Here is a 27,180-nt window from a genome sequence, read left to right on the forward strand (position 1 = left end):
TTTTTAATTAACTCATATTTTTTTATAAAAGAGAGTGACATGTGTCATCATTCTATTGGTGATGACATGTGGTACACTAATGGAATCCGTCAAGTGTTTCGACGGAATTTGACTATAAAGATGAAATTGTTATTTTGACATATCCCAAGGACTTCTGAATTATTTTTTATTCCACTAGGAGCGATTTGTAATTTTAGCCAACCACAAAGAATGATTTTGCGTTTATCCTTAGTTTTTTTTTAATAAATAAATGAAGATTTTTTTTCTTTGTTTCTTCATTTTTTTTTTTTAAAAAAAAAAAAATAGTCATTTTCTACTAATTAATAAAATACAAAGGGTAATTTTGGTTTTTCAATGGTCAAAATAAGGGTATTTTCGGAACATTAATTTTGGTCAAATCTGATTTTCCATTCAAAATAACAATCAAGACTGATGAAGGGAGCTAAATCATATCAAATTGGTAGTTTAGAGGACCATATTATGTGAGTTGTTATAGTTCATGACGGTATATGACAAATGATTGTTAGATTAGTGGGCTAAATAATATTTAACCCATATACATTATGTGAAGTTAAAATTGGATGCTCTGATACAACTATACTTTTGAGAAAACTTTGATCATTTTTTTTTAAAAAAAAAAAAAGAAAAAAGTATGCTGCTCTTTTATGTAGTAATGTTATGTGTAATTTTAAATAATTATACTTACGACTTGCTTAGAAAGCTGGGGCGCTACAGGAGATCAAGAGAACTATTTTCTCCATGAATTGTAGCAAAGCTTTGGATATAAAATGATAGAATTTCACACAAGGAATCTTTTGAAAGAAACTAATGCAATGATTATCACGCTTGTACCTAAGAAGCCTAATCCTTCTTTAATGGGATATTTTCGGCCAATTTCTTGTTGTAATGTCATGTATAAATGCACTACCAAGATCTTGGCTAACATGATTTTGCCTTGTTTGGATTCTATGGTTGGCCATAATCAGACTATATTCGTTCCTAACCGTAGCATTGCAGAAAATGTTTTATTGGCCGGCTCAAGAGTTAGTGAGAACTATCACAGGGAACAAGGGAGAGCTAGGTGCACTTTGAAAATTGATCTAATGAAGGCCTATGTTACCCGAATGATTTTTCGAACATGCAACGAGATAATAATTTGATAGGTTCTAAGAGAATCTGGACCCCTTAGATTCTGAGGGAACCTAGACGTTTTCAAACACAAGATTTGTGATTAATTTTGCTTACTTTTTATTAATCACTCACACATATAAATAAGAGAATTACAAAGACATAGAATAGGAGATGAACTCCTACCTCTACCCTAAGATAAACTCCTAATACAAATAAATTACTTGGACATAATTAGCTCCAACTTGAACTTGGAGAAACCTACAATTAAATAACTTATGCATCATAGCGCTACAAATAATTAAAAGACTCTGACTTAGATAGATAACTATAACTATCTTTATTTAATTAAATTACGATTACTCTAAGATAAATTAATGCAAGTTATGTCAATGTCTCCTATGATTCTTTAGAATGAGAATTTATCTTGAAGTGTTTGTAGTGCTTTCGAGTCCCTAATATGTTTGTGGCTTGGGTAACGGAATGTTTCACTAACCCAAAACGCTCGATGGCTGTAAATGGGACAGTAGTCGGTTATTTTGATGGTGCAAGAGGATCGAGACAAGATGATTCTCTATCCACTTTGTTGTTGAAAATATTTATCATTTATTGATTAATACAATTCTATCATATTTTTATTTACGCTTTCATATCAAATAAATTCACTAATTAACAAGATCATATTATAATATTATTTGATTGAAGTGACACACGCAATTGGTTAATTAGTAAATTTCCATTTTTTTTAACTCTATGGTTAAAATAAAATAAAATAAAAAATTGAATACTTTAAAACTAATTTAGAAATTATATGAATAAATGGATTATTGTAACACCCAGGGAATAACATGCTTAGGTTATTAATGCATAAATATAAATATATACATGGTGTGCATATATATAGGACTTAATTATTTTTAGTTATAGATTAAATAGAATCATATATATATATATAGAAGTCATTCGAGGTATGATATTTCAGCCAAAACCGATCGAGCGACTTTACAGTCGAACGAGCAATTTTGGAGTCGAAGACAATCGAGTGACTTTATAGTCGATCGAGCGATTTTAAAGTCAGAGTCAATCGAGCAATTTTGGAGTCAAAGTCAATCAAGAAACTGAAGAATCAATCGGGTGACTTTATTATCCTGTGCGATACAGTTTACGTTTAAGCTACAAGTGTCCTTTAATTCTTGAACCCATTTCGTGTGATCGGTTCTAGAAGAGTAAAACCTATCTAGTTAGTTTAGTTAGCTCAGTTTGGTTCAAAAGGAACTAGATTTGGTTGTACAATTTAATTATTACGTAAGATATGATATATAATCTTATATAATATATTTTGTAATCTTGATGAAGATCTTCTCATTCTAGCTGTCGAAAATCTGACCATTGAAGAGGATTGTACTGGTTTAATCTCGCTCATTCAAGATCATTATATAAGGAAGGCTTGGATGATCGGTTTGTATCAAGAAACAAAGAAAAAAATTCAGCAAACACTCTCTCACGTAAACTTTCTGTTTTCTTCCCTTTTTAAGTGCATAAACTTTAAGTATGGAAACTCCCTTGTTTCTCCATGTTTTCCAGCACTTAGTAATCTAAATGAAAGCCTTAATTACTCTCTTTTCACCACAAAATCAGTAGAAACCAAGTTAGAATCAGCCCCTGTTGTTAGACCGAAAAACAGAGCAATTTTTGGGAGAAGTTTTCTAATATGGACAGTAGCTTCCCATCTCCATTTGAGTTACTTTAGAGTAGCATCAGTGAGTGCTTCTTTCCTTATACCTTTCAGTAAATAAGTAACTTCTTTTTCTATTTTAAACCGTGACTTGTTCTTCTCTTTTGAAGAAGCAACAACCTGTTGTGTGTGTGTGTGTGTGTGTCTATATATATATATATATAGACCTTTTTTGTTTGTTAACAGAAAACTTTCAAGCCAAAACCAACAACCAATCTGTAAGTATGAGGCTTGTAAAAGATGTATAAATGGAAGTGTGTGGAATTGTTGACTTGTGGTAGATATATATGTATATATGTGTGTGTGTGTGTGTGTAGTTACGGTTTGTAGTTAGACAATGTGTGTTTTCAAAGAAAAAAAAAATGAGATATGTGTGTGCTGAACGTGTGTATGCTGTGTGTGTTTCTAAGTGTGAGAATGTGAGTGCATATGGGCTATGTGAACGTGTGGAATGTGTGTCTTTACTGTGTGTGTTTAGTAAGAAAGGTGAGTGTTTTTAAAAGTGAAGAAGTTTGTGTGTGAAGAGAAAAAATGTTTGATAAAAAAAAACGAATATAAGAGTTATTTTGACTAATGATTTATATACATGTATATAATTTAAAATAACTTACACACACACATGGACTCCACGACACATACACACACTGTCACTTCTTTTATCACACCCTCACTCACACAACACACATACACATGTGTAAGTTATTTTAAATTATATACATGTATATAAGAGTTATTTTGACTAATGATTTATATATATGTATAAAGAATTATTTTAATTATATCTATGGTGGTGTTATTACACTACCCAAATATTTTAAGTTGATAAATGGCATTCAATATTCAAATTAAAAGAACGAAATAGTAATGTTTTATACCGTTATGCCATCAATTTTTATTAAAATAAAAGGTTTATGTTATCAATTAGTACAAAATATAACAATGAGATTATATTTATACAACTATTATATTTTAGGCGTAACCGCAGTAATAAGAAATGATCTCTTAATAAAAATAAAGAGTAGATAAATTCACTTAGTTTATTTGTTTGTTTATTAACGCTTGGATATAATTATGCAGCTTTTGTGGATAATCTTTGGAGCGGAAATAGTAAGTATCTTTATACTTACTGATGGTGAACCTGGTGAATTTTTTCCTATAATATTGTGATTACTGCTTTATTTTGTTTGCGCATGTGACTTTGCATATTTTATTATTTTAATAATCTGTTTAATAACAAGTTAGGAATCTAAATACCAGTGGTACCTGACGATTCACTAGTTGCCTAGGTGCAGTGAATGTAGAAGTACCGAAAAAGAGAATAATAAATACAAAAACTGGAGCATCTAGATCACCAGGGAAGACCTAGGTTCCCAGGAGCCTTGGCTCCCAAAGAATATAATTAAAAGTTAAATGTAAGTAAGCCTAGGCTTCAAATAAGACGCTAACCGTGCCTAGGCCGACAGAGGAGTGGAAAAAGGCCAATGCTTAAAACTTTGCATTTAAAACTATCACATTACTACTTTATGATTATATTTATATTCAATTTAATTACGACTATGATTAGCTACCATGGATCATATATTGCGTATACATGTGATTATAAAACCACATTTGCATTATGTTGCATTTATTAAATAAATCAGCACTCATTATAATATGGAAAATAGCGGACTCATTTAGGTATTTTGTATTATTGTTTTCTCTTTGTATTATTTACTAATACAGGTTATGAAGATGAGGAGTATCAGGATTATCCAGACTCTTAGATGGATCATGATATTAATATTTGAGGCTAGGTTGCCTCCTTTTTGCGAACTACTATGATGTAGTTTGTTAGTTTTTGATTGGCTGCATTCTGTTGACAAAATCACTATCATGTAATGTTGCTGTTTTCAAAATGATGTCGTATATTCCAGAATCTTCAAATTATCTAGAGTTCATTTCTCTAGGATGGAAGGAGCCTTATTATGACAAGTTGTAGTGTCATAAGCTTCAAAAAGGCTATTCCAAGTGTTCAAGGAAGATTCTGTGCAGATTCCAACTCAGATAAGTTAGATCCCAAGCTTCCGTTCGGACGGCTCAGTATAATGTCCGGATGCTCATCAGTCAGCAACATTCCTCCGGACGACGTGGCAATACTGTCCGGACGCCCATCAAGTGTCTAGAAGCTTCAAACAGTTTAAGGTTGCATTCGTCTGGACGTCATGGCAACACGTCCGAACGATCTTCAGAAGTTCAAGAAGAATCCTGCGTTCAAGTGCATCCGTCAGGACGATGTGGCAATACCGTCCAGACGACGTGGTGATTCCGTCCAGACGCTATCCTTGATAAGACAAGTCGTACAGAAGACGTTCAACCGTCCGGACTTCAGTCTACACTGTTCAGACGCTCAGGCCTTAATATGAAAATTGCATGCAGCAGAAGTGCAACCGTTTGGACGCTAGGGTAACATAGTCCGGATGTGACCTTATTTAGGAAAGAATATCAGCGAATTTGGAAAGCCGGTTGCACAGTTGTCCGTCCGGACGCCCTCAGCTACCGTTCGAACGCTGCTTAGAGAAAATTGTATCAAACTTGATTTAGGACTTCTCTAGCCTATAAATAGAGGCCTCTAGGCATGTACAATATATAGAATTCGGTATTGAATTCTCTATAGCTTAGAGAGGGTGTTTAGAGAGATATTGAAGATCTGCTAGCTCTCTAGTTGTTGCCAGTGTGTGATTTGATTAATTGTGAAGTCTATCTTAGGGAGGAGCCCTAAGGTAAAAGATTCCATTGAAGACCCCTTCAAGTAGGTGACTTGGTTGTGAGGCATTCGTGTTGGGTTACACGTTAGAGTTCAAGGTACGACCACTGCATAAGGGTATGTGAGTGCTACTGCTTTGTAACTAGATTTGTCTTCTAAATAGTGGATATCCTGGGTTTGGCTGCCTCGGAGTAGTTTTCTCTTAACTGAGTTTTCACTTCGTCAATAAGATATTTGTCTCCTTTAAATTCCGCATTTAATATTTTGTTGCACACCATTCACACACACGGTTAATTAGAAGTAGTCTTTGATTATACAATTGTCTGAATCACATGTTTTGATTGATTCTTTGAAAGCTGAGAATACCATGTTGCTTAATACTATTAATGAACTCGAGAATAAATTGGAAAAATTCTCAAATGATAATTTGAAAAGCATGTTTTGTATTCACTCAGATGTTTCTAAGCAGCCTGATTTAACTGTTGATGATTTAAGTGCTTCTACTTCACATGCTTTTGGTTTTGAATTAGATTCTATTGATATTAAGCCTGTGATAGAAGATACAGCTTGTTTATATAATTCTTGTTTAACTAATCATGTGATGCCTAAATCCAAGGAATCAGGAATACAAGGTAAGTTTATTCCTAAGTGTCATAATTGTGGGAAGATTGGTCATATTAGGCCAAATTGTTTTTTGTTGAAATCTCACAGGCCTTAGAATAAGCAGGATGCTCTGAGGAAAAGTGAAATTGAAGATTCTTCCTCATCAAAATATGTCATTCCGCATAGGAGACATATAAAAGGTAGGGACAATATTGTTTGTAAGAATGCTAACCATATTTCTGCAGAGACTGTCAAAAAGTATTCCAACAAAAGAAGTCTGCCCACCTGTCATCACTACGGCATCACCGGTCGCATCCGACCCAAATGTCCACATCTCCAGGGTCAGAAGTTGAAGGTTCAGAGGGAGCTGCCAACAAGAGCTATATCAGGTACTTTACCTTTGATGGCACATCAGGCTCCACGACATCAGCAACAATTTGTTCCTGCCAATCATGGTGGCAAATTAAAGAAGAACAAATCAAGGCACTACAAGAGAAAGCCGCAGAAGCCCATTAACATCCATGGCTATGAAGGGTTGCTGAGCCTAATGCAAGGTATGCTAAGAAGAATGGACAACATGGACAAGACTCGCAAACCACTGCCACGGGTCAAGCAGATATGAGTCAGGAATGATGAGACCATTCACCCCTTAAGGGGGAGTGGACTCACCTAGTAGAGATGCAGTCTCACCATGCCTAGGATTTTGGTTCCTAAATCCTAGTACATGTCAGGTATGTTTGCATTGCATTGTTTATCATATCATATCTTATTCATGCCTTTGCATTCTATTTGAGGAACCATTTATTCTATCCCCATTTTTATTCTAGGAGTAGATGTTATTTCATTTTCCATAAGCATGTCCTTGTTGTTTTTCTGTTTTATTGTTTTCAACATAAAAAAAAAAAAAAAAAAATGGGGGAGAAGATGCAGAATTTTATTTTTTCTTTTGATAGCTTTTAAGATATTATATATGGTTTTGCCTGATATCTCAGTTCATTGTGCATTAATTGAATATGCTTATATATAATTGAGAGTTTATGTTTGATTTCTGCTAAGTTTTCCTGTTGCATCTTAATGATAGATAGTTGCTTTTCTCATGCGATGAAGAAATTGTGCACTATCCAAAGCTTCTCTAAGGTACATTTTTTTTACTCTCTGATTTTTAGCTTTTGAAAATTATGATAAAAGAGATTTTTTTTTTTGTTGCTAAAATGGTCAAATTGACCAACTCGCTAGTTGAACTTAGAACCTAAAAATTCTGGCATTCTCTCTAGGTTGCAGTACCAAGTGATAAAAATCATTAAAAAAATGAATAAATATGGATAAATAAAAAGTTCCACTGTTTTTGTGCTATAAATTTGTTCTTGAACTTGTTCCTATAGAAACAGTCAGTGACCAAATCATTGCGAAAATAGATGGTCACTAAAGGACTAAGTAAAAGAGAAGTGCTACAGTTTATGGGGCATATCGGATGAGGGTGGCTAGGCCCTAGTAAAATAAGGTTTGACTTCTGACTGATCTATCATTGATTTTCTCTCTTGTTTAAAAAATCCGGTTGCTTTAAGTCATATCAATGAACTTTATACCTTATTGAGAAAGCTTTTACACACACACACACACACACACATTGCATGAGTTGAGTAATCTATTTAAAATTTCTATCTGCAGAGAAATTTGTGCTTATTGAATACTTAAATCTCATTTATATCTTTGCATATTTTTGCAATGTTCTATGATTGGTTTATCAGTTGATTTCATATGCGTGTTCTGAAGCTAACTTTAGGGAAAATATTTTTTATGCAAATTTTCTTCCAGTTTCAGATTTTCAGTGTGAAGACGGACCTATTCTTACGTTCGGACGAGAGCGGTCTTGTTGTATGCTGATCTAGCAGTAGCTGTCCGGACGGTTAAGTGACACGTCCATATGGGATCTCAATAGATTTAAGACTTGCGTCTCTTTCTCTGCCATACACACATTTCTGCATTTTTATTGATTTATCATATCATATTATGTGCTTTTCTCGCGGATTTCTCCCGAGATTTTGGCATTCTCTGGACATTTCTTCTCATTCCATAATCTTTTTTGTGTCTTCCTTTGATCTTTTAAGCTTTTGTGCTTTTAGAATTTTGGAATATTTGTTGATTGTGATATTTTCTTGAGATATTGTGCATGAAAAACCTATTATGTCTGTGTGCTGGGTTGTTCTTGATATATTTATGTTTTATGAATTGCTGTATTGCTTAAATTTTTCTTTGGCATCTATTTGATAGTTGTCATAAATACCACATTGTTTTTGGAACTAACATGATCTGATTTTTCTTGGTAATGGTATTTTTGGAGATATTTATGTTTATTCTTGATTCAGGAATATATCATCCTGCGGCTCCCAGCACAGTGTTTGACAGATGGATCTTTTGGAAAACAGACTGTTGTTGAAGTCATATGTTCATATTTCCAAAGGTCTCAGGTTTTAGATGCGCTCTTCCCCCCGCTCATGCAGAGCCTTCCGTAGCATCTCCCTCAGATTTGTATCAGTTAGAGGTTCGGTTGTAACGCCCGAAAATAATATATATATATATAATAGTTAAATTGTCAATGATTTTTAGTAAAAATCATAATTTTCCATTGATAATTTTTAGTTCATGTGGGAACTCAATTTATTCATACGTAGCTCCTAAATATTATAAGCTAAAACTAAAAAAATTCTAAAGTAGAAAAACTAGTTTTTAAAGGAGTTATTATGATCTTTGTTCATTTGTTTAAGACACACGGACCTAGTCCAATTAACATTATGGTTTTTTTTTTACACACTTTTAAGCCTAGCCCAGTACACTCCAAATGCAGATCAATTGCTTGATTTTCTTCTATTGTTCCGTATGTACAAAAGCCCAATCCAACAGCAACCAAAGTAAGACAAAACAAAACTTAGTTAGCAAGAGAATTAGAGCTGCGTTAGATTGTTAAAACTAGTTAGATAGTGATAAGGATTTGTCGATTCAGCAAAGATTTTATTCCACTTGATGATACTTCGAATTAGGTCATTGAACACCTGTGAACACCTCAACCATCAATCATAAGACTTTTAGATTAAATCCAACCCATAATAATCCTATAATTGTGGATTTTGCACCAACGTTTGTATATAGTAAAAAAAAAAAAAGCCGAAACTCTATCAAAAATAAAAATATCTGCAGTTTTCTTCTCACAATGAGTTCTGTGAAATCCTTGTTTTTCCATTTCTGTTTCCAGTAGTACAAGATACTAATTCTCTCTCAAATAGAACCGAAAATAGGAGAAGATATACCTTTTTTCTCTCATTTTTCTGCATCACCGAAAAACAGGGAATTATTCTGTTGTGTTTCTAAAAAAAAAAAACAGAGCAAGGTGTAAATCAGACAACATAAGGATTAATTTGAGAAAATACCTTCTCTTGGCTTACACATTCTTCACGGTAGCAACACATCCTTCACAGTGGCAATCGACCCGTGTCCCTTACTTTCTTTTTTGGTGAGTCTCTATAGCAACATCTCCTTCTTTTTCTTTTTTTGGGTAATCAGCTAGTGTAAAGAAGAGAGGAAGTTTTTGGGTAGAAGGGGAGCAGCACCGGTTTTCCTGAGAGAGCAAAGAGAATTCTAGAAGAAAAAAAAAAATCCATCTTTTTTGTCTCTAGGAAAAATTGTTGCTCCTTTATAGAAAAAGACAAAAAGTTTCACTTATTTCTTTGTTGATTTCTTTTGGTCAACATGTTTTTTCTTTTGGTTTTGGCCTCTTCTAGACTTCTTCAACTAGTGGAGGACAAGAATCCTTTAGGTGCTTCTAACATTTTTGGAAAAAAAAAAAGAAAAAAGAAAAAGAAAAAGAGAATTGATTTATATTTTATATTCTTAAGCCATTTAAGTTAAAATATATGCACATAAAAGTATAATAAGGAAAAGATATATATATATATATATATATATATATATATATATATATATATATATATATATATATATATATGTGTGTGTGTGTGTGTGTGTGTGTGTGTGTGTGTGTGTGTGTGTGTGTGTGTGTGTGTGTGTGTGTGTGTGTGTGTGTGTGTGTGTGTGTGTGTGTGTGTGTTTAAAATATATTTTTGAGGCATGGAAAATGAATATTTTTTATAGCGCCGTTACATTGCCCAAATATTTTAAAATGCTAATAGGCGTTTGATTTTATAATACTGTTATTTTGTCCAATTTAAAAGTACAAAATGTTAATATTTATGTCGTTGTGTCGTCTATTTATATTTAGATATGTAATAGAAGTAAATGGAATTATTCTATCTATTTTTTTTGTAAACAAATATAAGGACATTTGTAATATCTATTTTTAAATATATAGCCGTTGTAATGCCCAAATAATTAATGATGTTTTAAATAAATAAAATTAAAGACTGTAATAAACACTTAATAATAGCAATAATAATAATATTTTATTAGCACCTTATGCTAATTTATAATGTGCAGTCTGTATTTTCTTTTGGACATCATTTGGAGCAGAAACTATAAGTATCTTTATACTTACTAAGAGTGATACTAGTGGACTCTTTCCATAATATTGTGTTTACTGCTTTATTTAATTTTTTTATGCGTGTGAATTTACATATTTTTATATTAATTAAACTGATTAATAACAAAGCTGGTGAATGCAGCAGGAGGCGAAGGTATTGCCAGTGGGACCTTAGGTTCCTGTAAAAGTTAATAAATAAGTGACTGAAACCGTATGTTTTCGGTCAGCTGGGACCTTAGATTTCCAGCAACAGATAATTAAGCTTTAAGTGAGGAGACCGTAGGTTCTCGGGACCGTAGGTTCCCACAACACGCTAAGACGGACTGTAGGTTCCATCATGAGAGGAGTGTAAAAGATGATATTTAAGACATTATGAAAATAAATATTGACTTCTAACAACCAAGTGTGTGTTTATGTGCAACAAAATATCTTAAATGCGGAATATAAAAAAGACAAGATATTTGTTATCAAAGTGGAAACTTTGTGAAGAGAAAAAAACACTCCGGGGCAGCCAAACTCAGGATATCCACTATACCGAAAACAAAGCTAGTTACAAGACACTCGTACTCACATACCCTTATGCAGTAGTCATAGCTTTAACTCTGACACGAAGCCCATCGTGAACGCTTCCCAACCAAGTCTCCTACTTGAAGGGGTCTTCAATGGATTCCTTTACCTTAGGGCTGATCCCTAAGATAGACTTCACACGAACTGTTGAGCACACACCGGCAATGGCTTGAGAGCTAGCGGATCTTCGATTCTCCCTAAACACCCTCTCTAAGCACTATGGAATTCGATACAAAATTCATACAATTTACAAGCCTAGGGCTCTCTATTTATAGGCTTACAGAAAATCTAAATCTACTGAAATTCGGACTCTGGCTGTCGAGTGTTCGGATGGAAGATAGCCCCGTCAGGACGGTCTTCTGCGACCGCCTTCCAGAAACAGTGCAATTCTTTCCTTATCAGGTCCACGTACGGACGGCTTGGTCGAGCGTCTGGACGGTCTTCGCTATAACTCCTTTTTGCGTTCGAACGAAAGTTCGGAATATTCTAAACAGCTGGATAGCGTCTGGATGTGTTGCCACGTCGTTCGGACAACTTGCAGAGACTTCCATAACAATGTCGACTTTTGAAATCCAACTCAGTGTAGAATAATGATTGACCTAGGGTCCGGACGACTTCAACGTAATCTGCTAGACACTGCGGGGCGTCCGGACACCTTTAAAGACTCGTCCGGACGGTTGCACAGGAATCGGTTGATTTGGCTTGAAATTTGTAAGGAATCTTCATGAACATCTTCTAGAAGCTTGTGATTAGTCACATGCTTTGAAATGAACACTGTTCGAATACATGAAGACTCTGAATAAAAACCGATCATCCTGTTAATTTGCAACCATTACATAAAGTATTTTTGTCATCCAGAATGAAGCCAACATAAAATATTAACACATTGCATATAAAATTGTCATATTATTACTATATATTGCATATACATGTGATTATGAAGCCATATTTGCATTGTGTTGCATTTATTAAATAAATCAGCATTCATTATATTATTGGAAACGGCGGACTCATTTAGGTTATTTTTGTATTATTGTTTTCTCTTTATATTATATATGATTACTGGATATGAGGAGGAAGAGTATCAGGATTACCTACACTCTTAGGTGGATCCTGATGATAGTAGTTAAGGCTAGCTTGCCTTCATTTTGTGGACTGCTGTGTTACAGTCCTTTATTATATTATTTTGAGAACGATATTTATATTCTTGTTGGTATGTGATAATGGTACTATAGATATTTTGGTTGTAAATTATATGTGCTACATCTGGCACAAATACTCTCCTTTTGTGTAATTATTCAGTTACACTTCATCTATTTTGAGGTATTTCAGTTAGAAGCTTTGATGTGTTATTTAATTCTAAGTCTGTTGGATAAATATACATTCCACTACCAATTTATAACTCTAATGATGTCGTAATGGCATGTGAAAATCGAAAAAAAATTTACTTACGCTTTTTGTAAAAGTGGGGCGTTACATCAGTGGTGAATCTCATTTTTTATCTTGCAGACCAGTTGCTTAGAGGATGTCAATCTGCAGATAACTAGGTTCAGGCTTTGCAAAATCAAGTGACTAAAGGTTTTTCAGTCCATGGTTACTGGCTTCCGGAGTTAGAAGCCGAAGTAGTACAAATCCAGCCTTTTGTACAGCTTTCTCTCTATTACTTGATTTGAGTGGATCAATAGGATTTGGTACTATGAGGATTTTGTTCCTCTCTTTTAGGTCACTTTCAGACTCTTTTCTATTTTCCTATTGTTTTGGATTTTAAAACGTTTTTGTCCGTGGATTTTATATACTCTGTTACTCTTGTCCTGTTGAGACATCAAGGAGGAGTATTTTATTACTGTGGTCTTTCTATACTCTGTTTTACCCTTTGTTATTTTGAGACAAAAAAGGAGGAGTATGTTAGTTTTTGGACCAGGAATGTATTTTTAAACCGGTTAAGTGACAAAATGAGAGTTTGTTAGTTTTTGATTGGCTGCATTCTGTTGACAAAATCACTATCATGTAATGTTGCTGTTTTCACAAGGATGCCGTATATTTCAAAATCTTCAAATTATCTAGAGTTCATTTCTCTAAGATGGAATGAGCCTCATTATGACAAGTTGTAGTGTCACAAGCTAGCTTCAAGAAGGCTATTTCAAGTGTTCAAGGAAGATTCTGTGCATATTCCAACTCAGATAAGTTGGATCCCAAGCTTCCGTCCGGACGGCCCAGTATAACGTCCGGACGCTAATCAGTCAGCAACATTCTCTGGACGCCCATCAAGTGTCTAGAAGCTTCGAACAGTTTAAGGTTGCATCTGTTCGGACGTCATGGCAACACGTTCAAACGATCTTCAGAAGTTCAAGAAGAATCCTGCATTCAAGTGCATCTGTCCGGACGACGTGGCAATACCGCCCGGTTGCCAGTCAGTGTTCGTCAAGTAAAATGATTTCCTTCGCAGACACATATATGGGAAGACAGTTGCAACCGTCCGGACGACGTGGTTATTCCGTCCGAACGCTATTCTTGATAAGGTAAGTCATGCAGAAGACGTTCAACCGTCCGGATGTCAGTCTACACTGTCTGAACGTTTAGGCCTTAATATGGAAATTGCGTGTAGCAGAAGTGCGATCGTCCGGACGCTAGGGCTACACCGTTCAGACACAGCCTTATTCAGGAAAGAATATCAGCGAATTTGGAAAGCTGGTTGCACAGTTGTCCGTCCGAACGCCGGGTAGAGAAAATCGTATCAGACTCAATTTAGGTCTTTGGTAGCCTATAAATAGAGGCTTCTAGGCATGTACAATATATAGAATTCGGTATTTAATTCTCTATAGCTTAGAGAGGGTGTTTAGGGAGATATTGAAGATTTGCTAGCTCTCTGACTATTGTCAGTGTGTGATTTGATCAGCTGTGAAGTCTATCTTAGTGAGGAGTCCTAAGGTAAAGGATTCCATTGAAGACCCCTTCAAGTAGGTGACTTGGTTGGAAGGCGTTCGTGTTGCTTTACACGTCAGAGTTCAAGGTACGACCACTACATAAGGGTATGTGAGTGCTACTGCTTTGTAACTAGCTTTGTCTTCTGAATAGTGGATATCCTGGGTTTGGCTGCCCCGAAGTAGTTTTTCTCTTAACTGAGTTTCTACTTCGTTAACAAAATATTTATCTCCTTTAAATTCCGCATTTAATATTTTGTTGTACACTGTTTACACACACGGTTAATTAGAAGTCATAGTTTATTTTCATAGTTCATTATCTTAATTTTCAGAAACAATGTTCATATTTCTGCTGGTGTGTAATAATTATACATTATACTTTAGTTATTTTGGCTTGTAAAATTATTTGTGCCTTGTGTGGCATAAATGCTATCTTATATATGTATAATTATGTAGATACACTTTAAATATCTATTTTGAGGTATTTCAGTTAGAAGCTCTAATGTGTTACTTAATTCCAAATATGTTGGATATATAATATATTCCGCTGCTAAATTACGACTCTGACGAGATCGTAATGTCATATGAAAATCGAAAAATTTTCACTTACGCCTTTTTATAAAAGGCGGGGCATTACAATTATTTGTAATTTTTTTTATGCACATATTTTATTTGAATTGTTAAACGTTAACAATCAGTAGTTTTATACCAAGAATTATCAGTATAATGAAAAAAAAAAAAGATTATACTAAATCTTTATGTAAAGTAGACCTTGTGAAAAGACAACTATACCCTCACTATTACACTAAATGGAGAGAATCATCTCTATTTCAAATGGAAAGGATCCTTGTCCATGATGAACAACAATCATACATGACAAAAATATGAGGCACACAAAAAAACTCCTTCTACAAGAAGAGTCCAAGCTAGAGAGTTTGCTTCATATTTCAATTCCATCTACAAGAGGAGTTTGTCACCCTGAAGATATCTAGTAGTAGTTGAATAATAGTGTTCAACTATAAATAATGCCCTTTTGTATTTATTAGAAGCGGGAATTATAACTTCAAGGCTCAAAACGGTTATTACCTCGCATACAGATAGCAGATAATAACCGCACGGATACGGATACCTAAAAGTGATGGCCGCATTATGCGGATGCGGATATTGTTAATAACCGCATCCGCATTTTCATCTTATATATATATATATATATATATAAACACATGAGTAATATTAGAAATCATTTTTTTATCCTCCTAAAATTGATGTAGCTTTTAAAAAAAAATCATTAAATCAAAATTAATTAGTGATCCCATCCACTACAAAAAAAAAAAGAAGGTATTTAGAGCCGTTTTTTTTTAGAGCTGTTTTAAGCCCTTAAAACAGCTCTAAATAATTTGCGCCGATTTTTTTGAAACGTTTTGAGAACGGGCCAACACATCAAGTATTAGAGACCTGAATTAAGCCATGTTTACCTAAAATAGCTCTAAATTGAGCCGCTTTTATAAAAACGGCTCTAACCGGTTAAAAATGTTTTTATAAAAGATGCTCAAAACGGTTAGAGCCGCTTTTTAAAGCGGCTCAAAACGGTTAGAAAAGCGGCTCAAAACGGTTAGAGCCGCTTTTTAAAAGTGGCTCAAAATAGTTAGAGCCACTTTAGAAAAATGGTTAAACAATTAGAGCCGTTTTAAGGACCCTAAAACGACTCTAAATAAATAAATAAAATTAAAAAAAAAAATTGAGCCATTTTTGGGTTCCTAAAACGACTCTAAATTAAAAAAAAAAAAAAATTAAAGAAAAAGGGACTTGCAGAGCAGCGTTTGGTTACCTAGAAAACTAAAATCCACAATTTATTCTTTTCTTTTCTCCATTTTTCGAACAACTAAACAGATTATAACCATTTCGCAAACACAATTCACGACCTAAAGAAAACAAAAAGAAAGAAATCTTTTTTTTTTTTAATTTAATGAATGAATATGGTCTGCTGCAACCATGGCTAGATGAATCACAATCAAGAGAAAAAATATTCTATCACATTACTGCAACAACAAAGCAGTAGACAACACAAAATACCAAAACCTTTACAACGGAAACACCCAATACTACAACAACAAAGCAGCAAAAATAGAAAACTAAACAGAACAACAAATACGTCCTTGATGCTTTCAACAGGTTTCCATCAAATTCAATCACAATATCACCTAGACAGATCCAGCATGATTAGCAGGAGATCCAGGAGTTACCTAGTCAAAAAATGGGAAAACCATAAAAAATGAGCTATATGCATTTTCTTCAAAATCAAAACACCAAAATCACAACATGCTGTGGGTCTCTTACAAGAGACCCAGGACGTGGGTCTCTTGACAGTGATCGAAGAGAGAGAGAGAGAGAGAGTGAGAGAGAGGAAGAAGGGAGAAGAAGAAAATGAAAGAAGAAACAATGGGAGAAAGGAGAGATGGAGACATGAGAGTCACGATCAGAGAGAGAGAGAGAGAGAGAGAGTAAAGAAAGAGATCTAGATATTTTATGGGTAAGTGAAAGGAAAAAAAAAATTTAAAATTCAAAAAGTTGATTTTTTTTTTTTGCTGTGCGCGCGGGACACGAAATTTTTGTGTCTCGCCCAAAATTTAGAACCGTTTACCAAAACGGCTCCAATCACTTATTTTTATTTTTAATTAATTTTTTGATAACTAAGCATATAGTATACTAGCTAATTAAATATAGTATTACATATTAATTATAGGGAAAAGTACACATTTAAATATTTTAAAAAAAAATTAAAAAAATTAAAGAAAAAAGGAAAAAACAAATAAAAAACAAATTTTTGTTTAAAAAAAAACTGAAATTATATATAAAAAAATAAATAAATACATAAATAAATAAACAAACAAAAAAAAATTAATTGTGATCGATCGTGGTACGATCATGTGTGATCGATCATGGTATGATCTGTGTGATCGATTATGGTACGATCAATGTGAACGATCGTGGTATGATTTGTGTGATAGATCGTGGTATGATCTCTGTGATCGATCGTGGTACGATCATGTGTGATCGATCATGTGTGATCAATCATGGTACGATTTATGTGATTGATCATGGCAGGATCTAAGTGTGATCGATCGTAGTACGATCAATGTGATCGATCATGGTACGATCTAAGTGTGATTGATCATGGTAGGATCTAAGTGTGATCAATCGTGGTACGATTTAAGTGTGATCGATCGTGGTATGATCAATGTGATCGATCGTGGTACGATCAATGCGATCGGTTGTAGTACGATCTATGTGATGAAACGTGGTACGATCATGTGATCGATTGTGGTATGATCTATATGATCGAACGTGGTACGATCAATGTGATCGATCGGGGTACGATCGATGAGAATGAAGTTTTCATTCTGTATATACTAGATCATGAATTAGTAACCGCATCCAATCTCTAAAAAAATTTCTAATTATTTTGAACTTTCTATTTTTGAAATGAAATATTTACGGAATCCGAACGAATAAGATCATACCTTATTCTATAGTATTTACACGGAATTCCTCTTTATTACTATTAAGCAGGTCTATATATATATAGAGCGGCAATGCCAGCAAAACCCTTGAAAATAGTAATAAAACGATAAGATCGACAAGGCTACAAGGCTACAAGTGGAGCTGTGTTTTGCAGCCACGTTGAAATGCGTAACCTATCATTATCCATCTGCATGCTGCATGCAGTTGCTGATGGCTTCTCCTTGGCCTGCAACTGTCAAAGTGTCAATGCCCTCTTTCCAACGCGTGTCATTCTCTTTCCCTGTCTGCCGCTCCAACCTTTACGGCTCATGTTTATTTTCGGTGAAGGTTTTACTTTATTCTACTCTACAGGTTGAGGCCTTGAGGCTTGAGCCACAAAAACTGATAGAGCTCGTTTGGCAAATCGGTTTCTGTTTTTATTTTTTAGAATAGTTTTCAAGAATAAAAACAAAAAACCGTTTTCTATTTTTTTTTGTTAAAAAAGTGTTTGGCAAACTGTTTTCAAAAACAGTTTTTGAAAATAAAAAACAATGGTTAAAGCGTTTGGACAATTGTTTTCAAAACAACTTTTACTTATGAAGAAAATAGAAAACTGTTTGGCATTTCTACATATTTTTTTGTTTTCAATTTTTGTTTTATGAGGCTTCTTCCCTTTTTGTTACTTTTTTTTTTCTTAAAAAAAAATAATAAATAAAAACATGTTAATCGAAGTGAGAATTTTGTAACCTTTAATAATTAGAGGGGCAGTTTATTGGAGACTGTAGGACAATCATCAAAGTCTAATTATAATTTATAACCACAATATTCATACAACAGAGGTCTCCAAGTTTACCATACAATAGTACAAAAAATGAGACCATTACATCAACTGCGTGTCATGGACCTACACTTTCTTGCTTCTCTTAAACCTGATTATCATCACGCCAAAAATGGTCTTTTGAACTTTCATAAGTACATAATGTCTTCCTTCTAAATTGTGCATACTAACTACTAAGAGCCTGTTATGATATATCCTGAGGCCCTGCAAACAAACAAAGACTGTATATCAAAATAGAGATGTCTTAGATACAAATGAATAAGCATTTACTTAAAAAGAAGTAATAGCATAAGATAAATGCAAGTATTGATGAGCTGATTAGAGATTCACGTGTAAAGATAAGTAAAAGAAGAAAAAAACATAAAAAAATTGTAATTCAGGAGAAATCTTAACACCTTATACTAATCATGTTGAATTTCATCCAGAATGGTGGGAAGCTTAAACTAGACCAATACATCACTTTAGCACAACCAAGTTCAACTCAAAATTGAAACAAGGTTTACGTACCAAACCACAACTGGAACCTTTTTACTTTAGCAGACTAGTTGTCCACGTTGGAGGATGCCAGCAGAAGGCAAAAGATTCTATGTGCATCAACTGCAAGGCAGTTCAAGATTACAGGTAGCAGAGGAGTTTACCTTTATAACAAGAACACAAACGGGCACTGATCAAAAGGTAGGTTAACGTACAATATAACAACCAAGAGATGCCATTTAAGAGTCCAGCTTACTAATGATCAGGAAAAGGACACCAGAAAGAACCAAAGAATTTATATTAATTATATTGAAATTATAGAGTTTACTGGAAAGGTGGCATTCATGGAGCACGGAAAATAGGCCCTGTTAGAGAGAAAAATCGCAGTTGCCTGTGCATGTCCAGAGGAAAAAAATATGAAAACATTATTAACACAACCCCAAAGATCAAGAAAGCAATAGTTACTTACATATCAACTAAACATTTTTTTTTTTGTAATCTAAAATGACATGGTTATTCAGCTGTAACTGATGTTACATTAGCTAACTTGATAGTGGTCAAGTGAAAAATAAAAAAATAAAATGCATAAGGTAAGTAAAGGTCAAATGGAATGAGACTACACACGAAATCCTCCGCTCAAACCAAAGATGAGGTAAAGCTGATGGTCACAAGCAATGGTAACCACATCCATTTTTAAAGGGAGGACAAGACTTGAATTGAATCCGACGTCGGAAAAACGATTTTAGCAACTATAATCTAATATGTGGCTTTGAGGGCTGGTAAATATTGCAACGATATTTTTGGTAACCAATTGTTTGAACAGAAATAGGGGTCAAATATTCCCAACAAAAGCACAAACAACCCAAAAAACTAATTCCAGTTTAAGGTGGAAAAAATTCCAAACTGAGTCTGGGTTTGGACCTGAGCCAAACATGATGTTACCACGGTAGTATGGGGCAGGGGTTCAATATTTCTTGCTGATTTAAACAAATTTTCAATTAATATCAAAGATACATGAATCCGAAATATAATCTCGACAAACAACTAAACAAATCCTACCAAATCCAATTGGTTCATAACAAAGCTTAAATGAACGCAAAACAAACTCAAATCAATTTTACAACAACTACACTAGTCTGCAGCAGCAAACTGTGAATTCAAACAGCAGCAAACCCAAATAATTTAGACAAACAAACCCACAAAAATCACCATACAGACCACTAACATTGGTAAATCATGAAAAAAAAAAAAAAAAAAATAGGATAAGGAAAAACACCTTCTTCGATCGAGTAATTGGATGTGAAATCGAAACCCTAGCTGGGAAGCTTCAAGTTAAGAAATTGAAGGGGATTGGGCAGGTGAGCAAGATGTTGAGTGAAGTGTTGAATTTGAAGGTGAGTAGGTTGTTGAGGGAATTGAAGGAGATTGGGAATGAAGCGTCAAGCGAGGATGGGAATGAATGAGAAAGGGAAGAGGAAAAAAGGAGAGAAAAAAAAAAGCCCCTAATTATTTGTTCCCAGGAGTCGAACGCTGGACTTGTTTCCCTTGGAGTTACTGTGCACTTACAATCAGAACGCGTTTCCGTTGTTTTCCGCATAGCTTCGCCCCTGTAGATGAGAATTGTTTTCGGAAACATGTATTTATTGTTCTCATATTTCGTGTTTCTTGAGTTTTTGTTTTCACCTATTTTCTGTTTCAAAACAGGTAGCCAAACGGTATGCTATGGTGATGAAATCAATTTTGTTGTTTTGGAAACAGAAAACTGTTTCCAAAACAGGTTGCCAAACAGGCTCATAATGTTCAATTTCTAAGTCCTAGTTCTCTCTCGCTCAAAAATTGGCCATCAATCATGTCAAGCAAACTACGTGTAGCTACTGCACGTAGCGCCTTATAAAGCAGGTGAGAATTTTGATCCCAGAATTTCAAGTTCTTTTTTTTTTTTTTTTTTTTTTTTTTTGTGGAATTAATTAACAAGCCCGTTAAAGTAGTTCATGTTCATCGGGTTTTGAATTGAAGTGGCTGCTCAGAAAATTAAGGCCTTCAACTTTATATGAACAAAGGAAAAAAAAAAAAAGAAGGTTAGAGTTTCTGCTTATGGTATTTAGTTATTTTTATTTAGACAATTGATATAACTTCAATATAATTTTCTAACCCTGATAATTAAATAAAATAATAAAATGGGTTTCCTATTACTTTTCCTCTTGTGTCTCTTCTCTTCTCTTCGTTTCTTTTCTTTTCTTCCAAAAATTGGTTTTCACTGCACCCAACAGAAGGCTAACTTACATGGATTTGACTTATGTTCTCTAAAAAGAGCTACAGTAGGTCCAGGTAAAAATAAATCTCAACCATATATTAGAAAAACTAAAGGGCATGTTTGGGAAATCCATGTTTTTTAATCTATTTTATTGTTTTTGGAAAACATGTTTGAGTGGATTTTTTAAATTCAAATTCTACTTTAGTTTTATCTAATTTTTTTTCAATTTTGTTTCAAGATCTCTAAACCATCACATGATTTCAAAAATACAAATTTTATCAGTATCTGCAAATTAGTAGAATACAATACAAAAAACTTACACATTCAAACGAACCCTAAACTACAGATCTCCTATAGTCTTTTTTTACAGCACAGAGCTAAATCCAACTTACATATACAAATGTATGATTATTTTGTAAGCCACATATTATTATGATACCATTTTTATTTTCTGATTTCCAGTTTCATGATAATCGACAGTTGATTAGAATGCTATAGGATGGAAGACCCAAGTGAGGAGTGGAAGATTGAAGAACACTCAGCTGAAGCCAATTGTGGCAAGGTGAGATGGATTTTGAACATGGGACTGATAGTAGGAAGGAAGATTTTGATAGCGGGTATTGTAGTTTCATCCACGCCAATAGTTCTTCCTCCAATATTGGCTATTACAGCTATTGGGTTTGCTCTTTCAGTCCCTTCTGGGTTCCTCTTGGCAAGCTATGCTTGCTCTGAAATGCTTATGAGAAAGTTGCTCCCATCTAATGATGAAGAAGAAGTATATTGGGATGAAGAAGAGGAAGAGGAAAGCGTGGGGTTTGGAGGAGAAGATTATTATATGGAAAAAGAGGAAGAAGAGCTCATGGAGGAAACAAAGAGAAGGGTTGAGATGAGAATTGAATTACTTGAGGAGGAAGTTGAGGAAAACAAAGAAAATGAAATATTATTTCAAGATAAGGATGTCTATGGCAGGGGGGAGATAAAAGGAGAAGTGGAAGAATTGAAAGAGGTGGAATCAGTTGTAGAGATTGGAGATGTATTAGAAGGAAAAAGTTTGTACAATAATGTACAAGCCGAGAAACCAATAGTGGTAGTAAGTGAAACGATAAAGATGAAACCAGAGATGAGGAAAGGGAAGGATGTTGATAACATTATAGAAGCAGAGATACCAGTAGGACATGGAAATGAGGAGCAGAAACCTGTGTTAGACAAGACAGCTGTGTTTCAAGCAGGAAGAGCAGAGGATATATATAACTCTGTTACTCATGATGTAGCTCTGGATTTCCAATTGAATAAGAATAAGGGAAATGTGCTTTCCTCAAATACAGATGAAAGAGAGGTTGCTGATGAAAGTGGATTGGATTTGTTTGATGAAAAAATTGTTGCTGGTCAGTACTACTCTTATGTAGTTCATGGAAATGCTAAAGGTAAATATCTTGAAACAAATGCTCAACATAAATTTTCCAATCCAGATCTTGTATTTGATCTTAAGTTATTTCTGAATCCCCTTAACTGAAACTGACTGGTGTCTCATCTGCAGAGTCATCAATGGGCAGCAAGGCTACAAAATCTGTGGAGCTTCCTGTTTCAGCTGTAGTTCATGAGTCTAGTCATAATGGACTTCCATCTGAGAAAGACATTACTTTTCCTTCTAGTGAGGTCAGGGATTAACTTTTTACTTTCACTGTTAGCCAGGCTTATTTTCCATTCTAATATTAATTGGAATATTATGATCAGATTTGATTGTATTTGGGTTTTGTCTCTGTAGATTTGGGAAGATTGTTGAAGGATTGATTGGTTATATATGCAGGTGCAGGGAATGTACAATGAGGAGAAGATATGGGAAAAGATAGAGGCCATGCGAAGTATAGTAGGCTATAAAGCCATGCCCCAGAGAACGTGCATAGAGGAAGTAAAAGCTCTCTACATCTTCACTGGAGTGGAGCCGCCTACCTCATTCAAGGACCCCTCTGATCTTGGAGAAGTTTCTCACAGGCTTCACTTCCTCATGTCCATTGTTGGAGTCAAGTAGGATTACGGCACTCGATTCTGCTGGATGTTTAATTAATGGAGGACTTTTATCCGTCTTTTTAGCTGTATTGAAGATCCAAAGAGCATTAAATGTTAATCATAGGGTAGTGCATCACTACAAGGGGCCCAATGTGCCTTGGAGTTTTACACTTGTAGTGCACTTGTTGTAATTCTAACATTTTCCTTAATTATACATGTACTTGATCAGTAGTTATCGCTTCAATGGGTGTGTTTGGTAAAAATTGCTATAGTGAATTTGTTTTTTAGTAGTAGTAAGAAGTGATTTATATGATATAAAGTATAAATAATTTATATGAAAAGTGAAAAGGTTTTATTTTGTGGTGAATTGTTTTTTTTTTTTTTTTTTCAAGAAAGTGAAAATAAGTGGACGGAGTGATGTGTTGGTTATCAAACACACCCAATATGCTTATTCCTTAGTTCCAAGTACTGTTGCTGACTTTTTTTTTTTTTTTTTAATCTTAAAAGGTAAAAGGGGGCGACAAGAGTAGCTAGTCTACTTAAACAAGATCATAGTAGTACATGTCTGGAGTTATCGACTTTTTGAATGATATAAGCTTGTGGTTAGCTGTTGGCATGAATGAATTATCGGTTGAGTATATATGCTTTTGCTTGGCTACATTTATTTCTTCTTAATTATTAGTTCTTTCTTTCTTATTTGTAGTGCTGCACTGCTGCTGTTAGAGATGCAACATATATCAGTGTCCTAGTTTCATTGTATGACCTTTGAAGATGCAATAGTTTTCGGGGATCTTTTGCTGAACTTGCACTCAGTTTCTTGTTTCCATCCCATGTGGAAGCGTGGACATGCTAGTCCAGGTTGCGATTCTTTGTGAAAATTGAGAAGAAAAAAAATTATGTTCAACGGTATTAATAGTAATAATAATAATAATAATAATAATATATTTCTCGTTCAAATCTAGGTGTACGTTGATATCGATAAATATGTTATGCATGTTTTTTTTGTTCTTTGAATGTTTTAAACTGTTGATTAGACATGCGAATCTGACATAAATAATGTGGAAAAATTGTAAAAAAATACTTTTGAGAGCATGTAGTCTTGCCTTGGATGCTTTCTTTAACAGTACTTGACATGATTTTTTTTTGTTTTGATGGTTAACAATCACTAATCTCAAAAGCGGATATAAAAGTATAGTTTAATAATTTACTTATTTATTTAATATTTTAATATTCTAAATGCGTGAGTTTAAAAAAAATTTAATTATTTGACCAATATTTATAAATTTAAACTCTCATTTAATAAATAACGCACAACACGTATAATTATCTCGTGTACATAGTTCTAGGCACTTAAGCAAGCACCTGTAATTATAGGTGCTTAATTAAATAGCGTCGATAAATATCAACACCTATTTATTGGCACTTAATTAACTGACGTGACAATATCATGTCATTGCTACGCTAGTGTGTAGGCTTATCTTTGTAAATTTTTTTGTACTCTTAGCATTTCTCTTTATACTGTTTAAAATTAACTTTACAGTTCAATTTTTAAATTCTAGCCATTATTTTTAATTAAATGGCTTTACCATATCAACTTAATATTTTCTTAATGAACAACATATCCTAAGAAACGACAAAATTAAAAACCATTTAATAAAAATAATTATTAAGATTCTAAGGACTTGAACATATATATATATATATATATAGAGAGAGAGAGAGAGAGAGAGAGAGAGTTGCAGTAGAAAATATAGAAAATCTCTTGACTCATTTATATATACATATAAAGATCGGTTTATACATTTAAAGCAAAATCCGGCCAGCATCATAGTTTGTAGTCAAAATAAAGAACTTACCATTAACAAACTTCTCCAATTTCAGGTTTAAGAAGAAAATAGAGCTCTAACCAATCTATCAAAACCCTAATAAAAATTTTGTTTTATTACATCTAACTATGTATTTTGTATTATGTTGTTATTTAAATACTGCCCCCTAATCATGCCATAAACATTGGCCCCTAATCATGCCACTCTTTAGGGCGACCAAGAATAATCTAAAAGGAAGGATTAGAAGGCAGCTTAGATGCATCTCCAAATTATATTGTAGTTTTTTTACAGCTTCTAAGCCAATCCACAAAGATACCACCTCCAAATGAAATAGCTTAGAGATGTCTATCTCCTTCCTTGATCCACCTACTCCATATAGGTCATTATATTCCACCTCAGGATCGGAGTTGGTTCATATCTGATGGCACGCTTGCACTCACCTGCATTAAAGTAAATAACATCAATGTAGATGTCTTCAAGCCTGATAAGAATGAAGAATATAATTGACAGGTGTGTAAAGCAGAAGGAGCTAAGCCAGGCTCAACCCAAGTTTTTCAACCTTAAGCCCTAAAACGAGTTCAAACCTTATAAAAATGCACATGCATTTTGGACATATGTCAAGTCAATAATTTTCTCCAACCCAATTTGTAGGTAAACTATATTTTTGTGAAAAAGATAACAAAGATGCAAAGATATAAAATTATGAATGATATACCACAAATAAGAAAGAAAAAAGAAAAGTGGAAAAGGAGGTGATTAATTTTCAAGACGAACAGTAAGTTCTATGTGTATGTTCCTAAGCAAGAGAGGAAATATGCACATATACTCACCGGTAAGGTACTATGTTTAAATATTTTGTCCTTTATGTTATCTATAGTGTTTACTTCATCAGTTACAAATTGATTTAAATGTTAAAAGTTGACTCAATTATTAAAAGTAAATAATTTATATACTTACTGAGATTGTAGACTCACATATCTATTTATATTATATATTGTGGTAACCTCACAATCGCGTAAATCTTGTTGTTGCAGGTGACGAGGGTGTCGATGAGGATCCAATCACCTCATATTTGGGCTACTATCATGGGATGCCACATCTATGTTGGTTAGACTAACAAGTTTAGTTTATCTTTCGAGTTGTACATTATTTTTTTTTGTAATGTTTATTAACATTTATGATGTATTTTGGCTTCGTGCCGTCTGTGGTGCTTTTGTATAGCTAATGTTTTTAGTTATGTAAATGCACAATATAAATGTTTAAGACATAGCTGTTAGGTGACGATTTGGCCCTTGTTAAAAAAGGGCAACGTCCGGGTCGCCACGGGTTGGGGCAGGCCGGATTTCGACCATTTTAGCACCCGAACTTGCACCCCGCAGGTTTCAAAAACCCTACCCATGGCCCGGATACTGTTCACTATAGTCGCAGGCTCGCGGTTTGGTGGGTATTTAGGGTTCCTAATGGACCAAAAAACATCGTCTGCTCGGTGCTTCCAGCAATCGTCAGATTCAGCGGTACAATTGGCGTGAAGGGGCGGGATTACTACAGAGAAGGACACAAAAAAAGAAGAGATGGATCGAGAGTTTGCAAAAAACCAATTAAGCCACAGCCGGAAGGAGCCCACGAAGAGATGGATCGAGAGGGTTCTCGTGGCCTACTTGCGAAGAGGGGTCTTTGACTTTTGGACTCTTGGCGCAGGGAAGGCAAGAGTGAGGAGTGAAGAAGATGAAGAGCCGGGCAGGGAAAAAGGGTTGGAAAATCCAAAGTGTGCGGGGTGAAGAGAAAATGAAGAGTAGCGCAGGCAATAGCATGAGGTATGTAATATGTAAGGGCTTTTTTAGGTGTTTTAGATTTTGTGCCGGAAGGGGCAGGTCAGATACCCAGGGTTTTTGAAAAACACAACCCGAGCCCCGCCCTGCACGTGTTTACAAAAAAAGTATCCGTGCTCATGGTTTTCATTGAAATAACCGGTCTTATCGGGGCAAGTTGGGACGGATTTTACGGGTTTGGCGGGTTTTGCCCACCCCTAACCCTTGCATCCATCCTTTC

General features: G+C 34.5%; 2 protein-coding genes and 1 long non-coding RNA gene across 4 annotated transcripts in view; 1 reads left to right on the forward strand and 2 right to left on the reverse strand.

Annotated features, from left to right (window-relative positions):
• LOC133851813 (protein PELOTA 1) overlaps positions 1-388 on the reverse strand; it is a 30,543-nt gene extending 30,155 nt beyond the window's left edge. Inside the window, exon 1 of the mRNA XM_062288399.1 lies at positions 383-388. The gene's annotated coding sequence lies outside the window, so the exon portion shown is untranslated. The remainder of the gene's footprint in view (positions 1-382) is intronic.
• An 18,132-nt stretch (positions 389-18,520) lies between these two features.
• Positions 18,521-20,614, reverse strand: LOC133851134 (uncharacterized). Of its 2 annotated transcripts, XR_009895749.1 has the most exons (4): positions 20,321-20,614; positions 19,373-19,435; positions 19,078-19,208; positions 18,521-18,774 (listed from the first exon to the last, which is right to left on the reverse strand). It is a non-coding gene; the product is annotated as an uncharacterized LOC133851134 (long non-coding RNA). The 2 variants fall into 2 exon arrangements; XR_009895748.1 differs by lacking the exon at positions 19,373-19,435 and having other exon boundaries at positions 20,321-20,589.
• Positions 20,615-20,659: 45 nt separating this feature from the next.
• On the forward strand, positions 20,660-23,511 carry LOC133851133 (uncharacterized). The gene is made up of 4 exons (XM_062287441.1): positions 20,660-20,943; positions 21,779-22,722; positions 22,836-22,954; positions 23,106-23,511. Exons 2-4 carry the CDS (start codon positions 21,798-21,800, stop codon positions 23,325-23,327), a joined length of 1,266 nt encoding a protein of 421 aa, XP_062143425.1. The 5' UTR covers positions 20,660-20,943; positions 21,779-21,797; the 3' UTR covers positions 23,328-23,511.
• The last annotated feature ends 3,669 nt before the right edge of the window (positions 23,512-27,180 follow it).

Source organism: Alnus glutinosa, chromosome 12 (genome assembly GCF_958979055.1).
Source record: "Alnus glutinosa chromosome 12, dhAlnGlut1.1, whole genome shotgun sequence".
In the NCBI taxonomy this organism is placed as follows: Eukaryota; Viridiplantae; Streptophyta; class Magnoliopsida; order Fagales; family Betulaceae; genus Alnus; species Alnus glutinosa.

Bases quoted from the DNA above. Each gene is read 5' to 3' on its own strand.
- LOC133851133 (XM_062287441.1), top strand. From the start codon at position 21,798: ATGGAAGACCCAAGTGAGGAGTGGAAGATTGAAGAACACTCAGCTGAA. The intron at 22,723-22,835 runs GTAAATATCTTG...TCTCATCTGCAG, and splicing joins AGTTCATGGAAATGCTAAAG to AGTCATCAATGGGCAGCAAG. The intron at 22,955-23,105 runs GTCAGGGATTAA...TTATATATGCAG, and splicing joins TTACTTTTCCTTCTAGTGAG to GTGCAGGGAATGTACAATGA.